General features: G+C 39.9%; 1 protein-coding gene across 1 annotated transcript in view; it reads right to left on the bottom strand.

Moving 5' to 3' along the window:
- Nucleotides 1–476: 476 nt before the first annotated feature.
- MROH8 (maestro heat-like repeat family member 8) overlaps nucleotides 477–12,770 on the bottom strand; it is a 43,439-nt gene continuing 31,145 nt past the window's right edge. The window contains 5 exon segments of the mRNA XM_010829191.1: nucleotides 477–624; nucleotides 4,342–4,502; nucleotides 6,174–6,326; nucleotides 8,953–9,071; nucleotides 10,919–11,054. Of these exon segments, the coding sequence (XP_010827493.1) occupies nucleotides 477–624; nucleotides 4,342–4,502; nucleotides 6,174–6,326; nucleotides 8,953–9,071; nucleotides 10,919–11,054 (717 nt within the window).

Genomic DNA, 12,770 nt, shown 5'->3' with positions numbered 1-12,770 from the left:
GTTTGCCAACCTCTGCTCAAGGTGGGCCTTTGGGAGATATCCCTGGTGGTCCAGTGGTTAAGACTCTGCCCTTTCATGCAGGAGGTGTGTGTTCGATCTCTGGTCAGATAACTAAGATCCTACATCTGCGAGGTGTGGCCAAAAAAAATTAAAAAAAAAAAACAATTTTTCAAAGGAGGACCTTTGGTTTCTATTTTATATTCTTCTATATTCTTTGAAATGTTTGTACTCTCTTGACTATGATGATATGCATTTTTTAAAAGATGAGAAAAAAAATGTTTAAAACAGATGAAACCATACTGACTCCTTCACTCATCTCAGCCTCCTCCACATCCATCCCTTGGTGGTGACACTGGTGGATTTATAAATGGATGAGGGAAACAAACTTTGAGAGGAACCAAAAGGAACACTCTCCAGATGGTGCTGGGCCAATTATCCAGGAGGGCCATGGTGGGCTAAAGTTGGAGGGGCAAAGCTCAAGGGCTTACAGCAACAGCCATATAGGCCATCTTGTCCTGGGAGTCAGAATCATGGCATTTCTGCAGCTTCCTCAGGAGTCTCCAGAGAATCCAGGTCGTTTTGGGCAGCTCCACCTCCAGAGTTCTCCACAACTCAGCCAGATGCCTAGAAATCCCAGAGGAAGAGGGTTCAGAAGAACGGCTTATCCTAGGCCAACCATGATCATGAGCTTCCCAGAATCCATCTGGAATCCAATCTATAAGAGGTTTTCCTCTCTGAGGCTCGATTCTTCAGAATTGCCATCTGATTTCACAACAGTAACTCCCAAGGTTTCATAGACTCAAGTTCCCACAACCTCAGCATGGACATTAAGACCATTCACAAACTGGTGGTCCTAACATATCTTTTCAATCTCACAACTTTCCTATCTCATACTCTGTACTCTAAGTTTCCTACCTCATTTTCATTTCTAACAGAGTCTACAGTTCTCACTTGACCTAAAGCAATAGTTTTCCAAGAACTAGAACAAGCACAAAAAAATATAATAATGCTAAAATTACATTTAAATCAACTGAATATAGTTAATACTTTATACCAAATCATATATTTTACATAAGAATCTAGTGTATTAATAGGTAAGCTGAAGCAAGTAGTAAAGATTTAAAAACAATGTTTCAGAGACATACACAAAATTAAGACCATTAAACAATCTGTATTAACTCATTTTTCTTCTGGATGAGTAAAAGTTCTCCTTTATTCCTTTTCCGGTAAGTGGCCTGAGGTGACCTCTAAAAATGGTGCACTATTCACTCGACCCAGAAAACTCCACAAAATCATGCAAATCAAGAGGTTAAAATCGTCGTGTTCACTTTAAGAACACTCGTGGAACTGCCCAGGCCATGAAGGATATGCATATCCAAAAAGCCACCAAATATCTGAAGGATATCACTTTAAAGAAGCAATGTGTGCCATTCCGTCGTTACAACGGCTGAGCTGGTAGGTGTGCACAGGCCAAACAGTGGGGCTGGACGCAGGGTTGGTGACCCAAAAAGAGTGCTGAATTTTTACTGTACATGCTCAAAAATGCAGAGAGTAATGCTGAACTTACGGGCTTAGACGTAGATTCTCTGGTCATTGAGCACATCCAGGTGAACAAAGTCCCAAAATGCGGTGGAGGACTTATAGAGCTCACGGTTGGATCAACCCCTACATGAGCTCTCCCTGCCACATTGAGATGATCCTTATTGAAAAAGAACAGATTGTTCCTAAACCAGAAGAATAGGTTGCACGGAAGAAAAAGATATCCCAGGAGAAACTGAAGAAACAAAAACTTATGGCCCGGGAATAAATGCTGCAAAAAATAAGTGCAAAACAAGTTAAAAAAAAGTTCTCCTTTATTTGATACAGTGGGGTAATGGCTCAGACAGTAAAGCGTCTGCCTATAGTGTGGGAAACCCTGGTTCAATCTCTAGGTCAGGAAGATCCTCTGGAGAAGGAAATGGCAACGGACTCCAGTACTTTTGCCTGGAAAATCCCAAGGATGGAGGAGCCTGGTAGGCTACGGTCCATGGGATTGCAAAGAGTCGGACACGACTGAGCAACTAAACTTTCTCTCAGCTTGCAGAAAACATTAACACTGCACCAAGACATTATATGAAACTCATTCATTGAAACCAGTTTTGAAACAATTTTCAAAGTTTAAAGCTGAGAAATCTTCAGCAAGTGGTGCTGGGAAACCTGCATGTAAATCAATGAAATTAGAACACTCCCTCATACCATACACAAAAATAAACTCAAAATGGCTTAAAGACTTCAATATAAGACATTAAACTCCTAGATCATAAAACTCCTAGAAGAGAACATAGGCAAAACATTTTCTGACATAAATCGTAGCAATATTCTCTTAGATCAGTCTCCCAAGGCAAAAGAAATAAAAGCAAAAATACATGAATGAGACTTAATCAAACCTAAAAATTTTGCACAGCAAAGGAAATCATAAATAAAAAGACAATCTACAGACTAGGAGAATATATTTACAAACAATGCAACTGATAAGGGCTTAATTTCCAAAACATATTATTTGAACAGGTCATACGGCTCAGTATAGAAACAAACAATCCAATCAAAAGATGGGCAGAAGACCTAAATAGTCATTTCAAAGAAGACATACAGATGGCCAACAGGCACATGAAAAGATGTTCAATATCGTTAATTATCAGAGAAATGCAAATCAAAACTACAATGAGATATTATCTCACACCTACTAGTCAGAATGGCCATCATCAAAAGTTTACAAATAATAAATGCTGGAGAGGGTGTAGAGAAAAGTGAACCCTCCTTCACTGTTGGTGGGAATGTAAACTGGTGCAGTCACTATGGAAAACAGTATGGAAGTTCCTTAAAAAACTACAAATAGATTTGCCATATGATCCAGCAATTTTACTCCTGAGTGTATATCTGAAAAAGATAAAAACTCTAATTCAGAAACATATGCATACCAATGTTTATAGTGGCACTACTTACAGTAGTCAAGACATGGAAGCAACTTAAGTGTCTATCAACAAATGAACTGATAAAGATGTGGTATATATACACAATGGAATATTAGTCAGCCATAAAAATGAATGAAATATTGCCATTTGCAGCAACATGGATGGACCTAGAAATTATCATATTATGTGTAGTAAGCCAGACAAAGACAAACATCATATAGTATCACTTACATACGGACTCTAAAAAACTGATACAAATGAACTTTTTAATAAAATAGAAACAGACTCACAGACATAGAAAACAATTTATGGTTACCAAAGGGAAAAGTCGGGGGTGAGGGATAAATTAGGAGTTTGGAATTAACAGTTACACACCACCATATATAAAATAGTTAAACAACAAGGACTGACTGTATAGCACAAGGAACTATTAATATATTCAATATCTTGTAATAATCTATAATGGAAAAGAATCTGAAAAGAATCTAGAAAAAATGTGAATACAAACACTGAATCACTTTGCTGTGTACCCGAAACTAACATAATACTGTAAATCAAATATTCTTCAATTTTTTAAAAAGCTAAGAAATCTTTCTTTCAAAATAGTAATTACCCAAAATCACAGTATATAAAGCAGATAAATAGAAGGGCTGCTCTGGTTAAAGTGGGATAGGGCCTGAATGCCTCATTGCCTTCCCCATAAAGCATTTCCTGGAACTTCCAGGGTGCCTTGCCTCCAACTCAAAACCACTAGTCATAAAAAAGCTTCTTCTTTGTTCCTCTCTGTGATTCTATTCTTATTTATGTATATACTTATACTTTATTATATATATATATATATATTTATACTTTATTTTTTATATATATATTCATTTTTTGGCTAAATTTTTCTCAAATGTATTGCAGATATCATGACATTCACCCCTAAATCTCCCTTAAATTATCTGTCTCTTAAGAATAAGGAAATTTTCTACATATTATTATTTCACAACTAAGATTACATTAATTTAGTAATTAGTATATATATTTAAATCTCTTGAAAATTTTCTTTTATAGCTTTTGCTTTTCTTTCAGAATCCAATCAAAGTCATTTATTGCATTTGGTTATGTCACTTTAGTGTCTTTTTATCTAGAACAGTGCCTTTGGCACAATTATTTTCTTTCATGATAATTTTTTTGAAGAGTTCAGTCCAACTCTCTTGTAAAATGTTCTTCATTCTGGATTGTTTCCTTATTTTAGGCATTATGTTCTGATTTACCCTGAAGACATCTGTCTATATCATATTTCAACAAGAACATCCTTAGATTTTTGAGGGCAACCCTGCTCCACAGTACTCAGAGGTGTAGCACACACCCCTACTTAATCCAGAGGCTGTACCAATTCCGTTACCTGTCATATGGTACTGGGTGACACAGAAGGTGATCGATCACTGTATCTGTGTACTTGGGCCTGGACATAAGCAAACTCACAATATTTGTGATTTGTTGGCGAACATTAGGCTGGCTGCTTGTGGAGAGCAGGGCACAGATAACGCCCATAATTTCTGGCACCTGAAGAAGGGAAAGAAATCGCTTAAGACCTTACTGCTGTGGGACATTGATAGTTACTGAGCATACTGTAGTTATTTTGAAGAGGTCCTGGGGGCAACTTTTAATACCGAATGTTTATTATTTTTCAAAAAGTTTATTATTATCAAAACTACTAAAAGTATACCTGTATGAATGTATATGCACATAAAAAGATTTGGAAAAACATATATCTAAACATATTAATGTGTCTTTGAGTGATGGGATATTTACATTTTTGCTTATATATTTTTTCTAATTTTTCCTTAAATATTATGTATTGGTTTTATAATAAGACAAACTAATAAAAGCTGGAAGGAGGCTGGTTTTTCCCCACTCTGGCTCTGAGAATGGCAGGGGAGTCATAGCTGCCTTCCTCCTGCAGAAGTTTATCATATTCAGGTAAAGGAAACAAGAGCCACTGGGCTTGATCCATTTCTCTGCTTTGACTGCTCTTCCTGCTCCTAGTCTTGTGGCTCAAGGTCTCTGTGAAAATGTCAGCTTTTCAAAAGGCAGTCCTTAGTAGCCTTATATAAAATAGCCGTTCTTACCACTAGCTGCCAGAAACGGTTTGAGGATGGGCATGTGATGGCATTCTGGCCAATGAACATGGAGGAAAACCAGCTGGGGGCTTCTGGGAAAGATTTTTCTCTCTGATTAAAGGCAAGCAACCTCTCTCTTCTTTGCTGGGTAGTCTTAACTGCTTAGAGAGTTGGAAATTGTGGTGGCTGTCTTACTTATGAATATATGAACAGATTAAGTGGGAATGATGGAAAAACTCCTGGCTCTCTTATAAAGCTGTTGAGTTGCTGGACCCATCCTAGAAAATATACCTTACTTCCAGACTTCTTAATATATGAGGTGATAAACCCTTTGTATAAGCTTCTCACAATTATTTTTTTTCACAGCTGAAAGCACCCAAAAGACACAAATGCCCATTTCACCATCTTCCAAAATAGTACTGATCTTTTTGTATCTTTGCTAATAGATTAAAAAATGGGTTTTCATCATTTTAAAATTATTTTTATTTTTATCAAAGTGCAACATGCACACAATTTTAAAAGTCCAGTGGTATTCAAGGCTCTCTCTGGCCTATTCCCCAGGTCCATACTCCAGAGACAACTACTTTAATCCATTTTATTTCTTCCAGTATGTCCTTCCACATTTTAGATGATATAACCATACTGTTATTTCTTCATGTACCAATTTCATTAAAATAAACTCTCTTGATTTTAAATTTACTAAGTTAGCCTCCCTCTAGGATCACTGATGGCTTGGTTTTTTAAATTTTGGTACCTTTAACTAACCCGAATGAGGATCTAAACTGGAGTTACCATTCTCGTGTATGTTAATTATATTAAAAAAAAACAAAACAAAACTACAATCTTTTGGAAAACAGGGGCCATACCTCAGATTAAAAAAACAAAACAAAACCTGCCATCCCTAGCTGCATACACAGTGGCTGTATATGCTTGTTGAATGCATGATTTTTCCGCATTAACTAAATAGACTAAGGCTTTGGCCATGGTCCCTTCAGTGGTTGTTCTCAGTTGTATTCTGCTGAATAGGAACAGCAGGAGAGACCTTAGCATCTGCAGGTGGGGACAGGGCTCTGCCTGCATTTTAAACTCGGGAAATGTCCCCTGAGTGGTTTACCTTCTCAAACCGGGACCGTGCATTCTTCACCAATGCTTTCAGCAATTCCCCCGCTGACCGCTGCGTGTGGGGATGTTTCAGGTTTTTCAGGCCATCCAGTGTAGCCATCACAAACTGGTAGAGCTCGTTGGAATTGAGAAAAACTTCGAAGACCTGAGATGATTTAGGGAAAATGAACTTTCGAGATGGATGGTTTAACAGGAAGAGTCCTGAACAAGGAACAATTCTAAGTCAACAATCAGAGAAGCACACAAAGACTGTTTACAGAAGTGAAAAATTGGAAGCAAACCAGTGTCCCGAGGGACTATGCATGGTTTCTTACAACTCTGACTTTTAGAAAGAAGCTTGTACTGACTTCCCTGACAGTCGGGTGGTTAGGACTCTGTGCTTCCACTGCAGGGAGCACGTGTTTGATTCCTGGTTGAGGAACCAAGATCCTGCAAGCTGTGGATCATGGCCAAAGATAAAAAAGCTTGATTACTGAGATACTCAGAAAGAGTGACACATGATACTTTTATAGAAATAAGAATTAAGGAAAGGCCCTAATGCTCTATGGCTGACAGGGACACAAGCCTAGCTAAAATAATTTGGAGATGATTTATTAAAATAATGTGTCATTCTGCTTCTCACTATACGTTCAGTTCAGTTCAGTTGCTCAGTTGTGTCTGGCTCTTTGTGATCCCATGTAGCACGCCAGGCTTCCCTGTCCATCACCGGCTCCCGGATCTTAACTCACTCAAACTCATGTCCATCAAGTCAGCAGTGCCATCCAACCATCTCATCCTCTGTCGTCCCCTTCTCCTCCTGCCTTCAATCTTTCCCAGCATCAGGGTCTTTTCCAGTGAGTCAGTTCTTCAAGTCAGGTGGCCAAAGTATTGGAGTTTCACCTTTACCATCAGTCCTTCCAATGAATATTCAGGACTGATTCCCTTTAGGATGAACTGGTTGGATCTCCTTGCAGTACAAGGGACTCTCAAGAGTCTTCTCCAACACCATAGTTCAAAACCATCAATTCTTTGGTGCTCAGCTTTCTTTATAGTCCAACTCTCACATCCATACATGACCACTGGAAAAACCATAGCTTTAACTAGACGGACTTTTGTTGGCAAAGTAATGTCTCTTGCTTTTTAATATGCTGTCTAGGTTGATCATAACTTTTCTTCCAAGGAGCAAGCTTCTTTTAGTTTCATGGCTTCAGTCACTATCTGCAGTGATTTTGGAGCCCCCCAAAATAAAATCTGTCAGTGTTTCCATTGTTTCCCCATCTATTTGCCATGAAGTGATGGGACCGGATGCTGTGATCTTAGTTTTCTGAATGTTGAGTTTTAAAAGCCAACTTTTTCAATCTCCTCTTTCACTTTCATCAAGAGGCTCTTTAGTTCTTCTTCACTTTCTGCCAGAAGGGTGGTGTCATCTGCACATTATTGATATTTCTCCCGGCAATCTTGATTCTAGTTTGTGCTTCATCTAGCCAGGCATTTTGCATGATGTCCTCTGCATATAAGTTAAATAAGCAGGGTGACAATGTGCAGCCTTGACATACTCATTTCCCCACTTGGAACCAGTCTGTTGTTCCATGTCCAGTTCTAACTGTTGCTTCTTGACCTGCATAAAGATTTCTCAAGAGGCAGGTCAGGTGGTCTGGTATTCCCATCTCTTGAAGAATTTTCCAGTTTGTACGTGACAGTGAATAAAGTCCTCCACATAATTATAATAGGTATAATCTACTAGGCATTTACCAAGTGATTGGCACTAAGCAAAGCATTTTCTGTACTGTATCTCATTTGACTCTCATAACAACTGACTTATCCTAATTTTTAGATCCTCATATACAGATGAGGAAATTGACGTAAAGACAATTTACCTGATTCCTTAGACCAAACATGAATAAGATCTGTAGGCTTTTTTTCTGTGTATCACCTATTGTTGCCTAGTCTCTCAGTTGTGTCCGACTCTTTTGTGACCCCATGGTCTGCGGCCCACCAGGCTCCTCTGTCCATGGTATTTCCCAGGCGAGAATTCTGGAGTGGGTTGCCATTTCCTCTGCAGGGAATATTCCCAACCCAGGTCTCCTGCATTGGCAGGTGGGCTCTTTACCACCGAGCCACCAGGGAAGACCCTGATACCTAGAAGATGTTTAGTATTTGTGGAGTATTGGATAATTACATTAACAAAAAAGTGTATGGCTTTTTAATAGTTGTATTTGGATCAATTACACCCATTTTTTTAAAATTAGAGTTTTCTTTTAAGTCTTTATTGAACTTGTTACAATATTGCTTCTGTTTTATGTTTTGGTTTTTTGGCCACAAGGCATAGGGGACCTTACCTCCCCAACCAGGGATCAAATCTGCACTCCTTGCATTGGAAGGTGGTCTTAACCCTTGGACCACCAGGGAAGTCCCTCAAATTCACCCTCTTGAGGTCTCTTTTCGTGACAAGGATTTACATTTGCAAGGGGTTGGGTGGGGTTAGGAGAGCAAACAGGCACAGAGCTGGTCTGAAAAAATGTCCACACAGTGATACTGGCCTCACTGACGGTCTGATCTAAATCCCTTAAACTCACAGGGCAAAGTGTGTAACAGTTATGGCCATTACCTCATCTCCAAACTATGTTCTCTGGGCAATCTTGTATGTTTAGTTTTATAAGAAATTAACAGACCTTTTCCCAAAGTGATTTTATCATTTCACATTCCCATGAATAAATGTATGAGACTTCTGGTTGTTTCCCATCCTCTCCAACATTTCAAGCTGTCTTTAAAATTTTAGTCATTCTGATTACCTGGGCAATTCTGAAGGGACAACTATAGAACTGTTTAACATTGTAGAGTTCTAGGAGTTCTCGGCATTTTTTCACTGCTCTTTTCAAGTGTTGGCGATTTTTCTTGTCGTAAGTGATACCTGAGAAAATAATGTAACATATTAATACTTTCTGACTTATTTCCTTTTTCTTGATTTTGCAAGTCTGGTTGATCTTCAGGTTGAAGTAGATCCCCAGTCTTATTTTTGTCTATTTCACTTGAGTAAAAATGCTCATTTTTACTTTTTACACCCCCTCCCAAAAAAATGGGGGAAGGAATGTATGTTAATCTGATTCGCTTCTCTTCTGTGGAAGAGCAATATATAAAAAGAGCTGAAAGAAAAAAGAAGAGCTCTTTGTAAGAGCTTTTGAGTGATTTGGGAATACAAACGAGGCAAGTTAAACCATTTATTTCCCCATTGGTGAGGACTTTTGAGGAGTCTTCCTTCCTATGAAGCTTAGGTCCCGACAAAAATTTACACAGTTTTGTACTGAGTTTGATAGTTCTGCAATCAGAACTGTCTATGTGTCTAGTTTTGCTGATACTGAGTCTGCCAAGATGCCCTAACAGTGTTTTGTTTTCCTTGTGTTTTACTGTGGCTCATCTTCACTGGAAATTTATCTCTAGAAAGTATCTGAGCCCATGGTTGATCTATAGCAAGTATTTGAGCCCATGGTTGAGGATACTGTTTCTCCAACTATAAGCTCTTTGTGGGATGGGACCTTGCCTGTCTTACTCACCAATGCATCCCTCGAACAAGAAGTGCTTCATAAATATTTGCTGAATGAACAATCAGCTGTGTTCCCGTGGCTATACGTCTCGGGAGACAAAGCTCATACTCAGAGCTGCTCGGAAATGAGACTGCTGCTTTGGGAAGTAGAGCACTATGCTGTCCTTGGTATAAGCAAGGCCAGGCTGGGCAACTGCTGGGTAGGGATAGAACAGACTCAGACTCAACACTGGGGAAGTCTGGGTTAGATATCTTCTGAAGTTTCTTCCAACTGTGGGGATCGGTGATTCACTCCTTGACCACCATGGCCCTCTCTTTGTTATTCAAATTCCCCACGTTCATGTTTGCTGAGTGTCCTTGCTCACGCTGTTCCTTCTGCCTAATACACTCTTCTTATCACTTCACCTGACTAAATGTTATTTTTTAGGTTATCTTCAGAGAGGCCGTTTCTGAACCCCACAACTAGATTTGATCCTTACTCATGGCCTCTGTAATCTCCCTTCATAGCAGTCATGTGTTTATAAGAAGAGTTATTTGTTGACCCCCTGATTCTCTGATGCCCCCACTAGATCATGTGTTACATCTAAGGATTGTGTGTGTGTGCGCGCTTAGTTGTATCCGACTCTTTGCAACCCCACAGACCGTAGCCCACCAGGCTCCTCTGTCCATGGCATTTTCTGGGCGGAAATACTGGAGTGGGTTGCCATTTCCTTCTCCAAGGGATCTTCCCAACCTGGAGATCAAACCCATGTCTCTTGCATCTCCTACATTGGCAGGCAGATTCTTTACCACTGCGCCCCCTGTGAAGCCCACATAAGGATCGGACCACATATTTTCTGGTTACTGTTAGATCTGAGTAAGGACTTAGTAAACGTTTCTGGGATAAACACATAAAGGCAGGCCCAAGGGATGGCAAGAACTTCTTCTGCTTGCAACTAAACTAACTACTCCAGCTTTTCCACAGGGCCACATGTTTTCTGCTCCAACTCCATGGGCATGCACATGGCTGACACTGATGGGTCTGACCCAGTGTTATCCTTCTAATTATTAAGTCAGTGTGGCTCTATCTTTGCCTAGGGACAGGCTACCCTTCTCTCTATGAACCAGGGTAAAAGTCTTTCTAGAATGTGGGCAGTGAGTGCCCAAGGAGGCCTGGTGCTTTTTGTGCTATGCTGGAGAACTGACTCAGGGCCTCACTGCCTCCAGCAGTGCCTTACACTTCAGCCTCAGGGTGATGTGCAGCAGGTAGTGCATGCCCTCCGCAGCCTCCTCGGCCACCTCTTTCAGTGGGTCCCCACACAGCAGAGCCATCAGAGCCACCAGGTGTCCAAGTCTTTGGAATTGCACTGGAAGCTGATTAGGAAGCAAAAGAAAAATACCATTAGACTGCATGTGCATTTGGTGCCTCAGATTTCAACTGTAGAAGTAATTCTGGAACCTCCTGCTTGAGAGAAGGGCCAGTGTTCTATCCAGTGTTCTATCTACATGTGTAGATACAATATATCCAGCAGATGCTATTACATAGGATAAATTCTAATTTAAGTAAGCAACCTGAAAAATCCTTTGTGTTTAAAGATGTTCATTCTAGCACTGTTTTTACTACTTTTTTCTTTTTAAATATTTATTTATTTTTGGCTGCACTGGGTCTTAGTTGTGGCGTGTGGGATCTTCTGTTGTGGTGTACAGGCTTCTCCCTAATTGTGGCTCTCCGGGTCAGTAGTTGCGGCTTACAGGCTTAGTTGCCCTGGGACATGTGGTATCACAGTTCCCCAACTGGGGATGGAATCAGTGTCTCCTGCACTGGAAGGTGGGCTCAATCACTGGACCGCCGAGAAGTCCCTCTAGCATGGTTTTTTTTTTTTTTTTTTTTACATGCCGGTGTCGTAACAAGGTTTGCAGGGAGGCACATATCATGCAGCAGCATGAACACCCAATCATCATGCTCATAAACTACAAAAGGATCTCTAGCATGGTTTTTAAAGACCACATATTCAAAATAATTGCCAATAGCAATAAGAACTATACTGTTCATGGGGTTCTCAAGACAAGAATGCTGAAGTGGTTTGCCATTCCCTTCTCCAGTGGACCACATTTTGTCAGAGGGAACACATCGGTCATAGCAAACACCCTCTTCCAGCAACACAAGAGACGACTCCACACATGGACATCACCAGATGGTGAACACTGAAATCCGACTGATTGTATTCTTTGCAGCCAAAGACGGAGAAGCTCTATATGGTCAGTAAAAACAAGATGGGGAGCTGACTGTGGCCCAGATCAGGAACTCCTTTTTGCCAAATTCAGACTTAAATTGAAGAAAGTAGGTAATATGACTAGGCCATCAGGTATGACCTAAATCAAATCCCTTATAGTTATACAGTGGAAGTGACAAATAGATTCAAGGGATTAGATCTGATAGAGTGCATGAAGAAATATGGATGGAGATGTATAACATTGTACAGGAGGCAGTGATCAAAACCACCCCCAAGAAAAAGAAAAGCAAAAAGGCAAAATGGTTGTCTGAAGAGGCCTTACAAATAACTGTGAAAAGGCAAAGGAAAGATATACTCATCTGAATGCAGAGTTCCAAAGAATAGCAAGGAGAGATAAGAAAGCCTTCCCCAGTGATGAATGCAAAGAAATAGAGGAAAACAATAATTTTATCTTCAAGAAAATTAGAGATACCAAGGGAACATTTCATGCAAAGATGGGCAAAATAAAGGACAGAAATGGTATGGACCTAACAGAAGCAGAAGATATTAAGAAGAGGTGGCAAGAATACACAGAAGAACTGTACAAAAAAGATCTTCATGATCCAGATAATCACGATGGTGTGATCACTCACCTAGAGCCAGTCATCCTGGAATGCAAAGTCAAGTGGGCCTTAGGAAGCATCACTATGAACAAAGCTAGTGGAGGTGATGGAATTCCAGTTGAGCTATTTCAAATCCTAAAAGATGGTGCTGTGAAAGTACTGCACTCAATACGCCAGCAAATTTGGAAAACTCAGCAGTGGCCACAGGACTGGAAGAGGTCAGTTTTCATTCTAATCCCAAAGAAAGGCAATGC

The sequence above is a fragment of the Bison bison genome, unplaced genomic scaffold (assembly GCF_000754665.1).
Source record: "Bison bison bison isolate TAMUID 2011002044 unplaced genomic scaffold, Bison_UMD1.0 scf7180017864500, whole genome shotgun sequence".
Lineage (NCBI taxonomy): Eukaryota > Metazoa > Chordata > Mammalia > Artiodactyla > Bovidae > Bison > Bison bison.
Note: the sequence above shows the minus strand (reverse complement) of the source record. Positions and strands in the feature narration are given on the sequence as shown.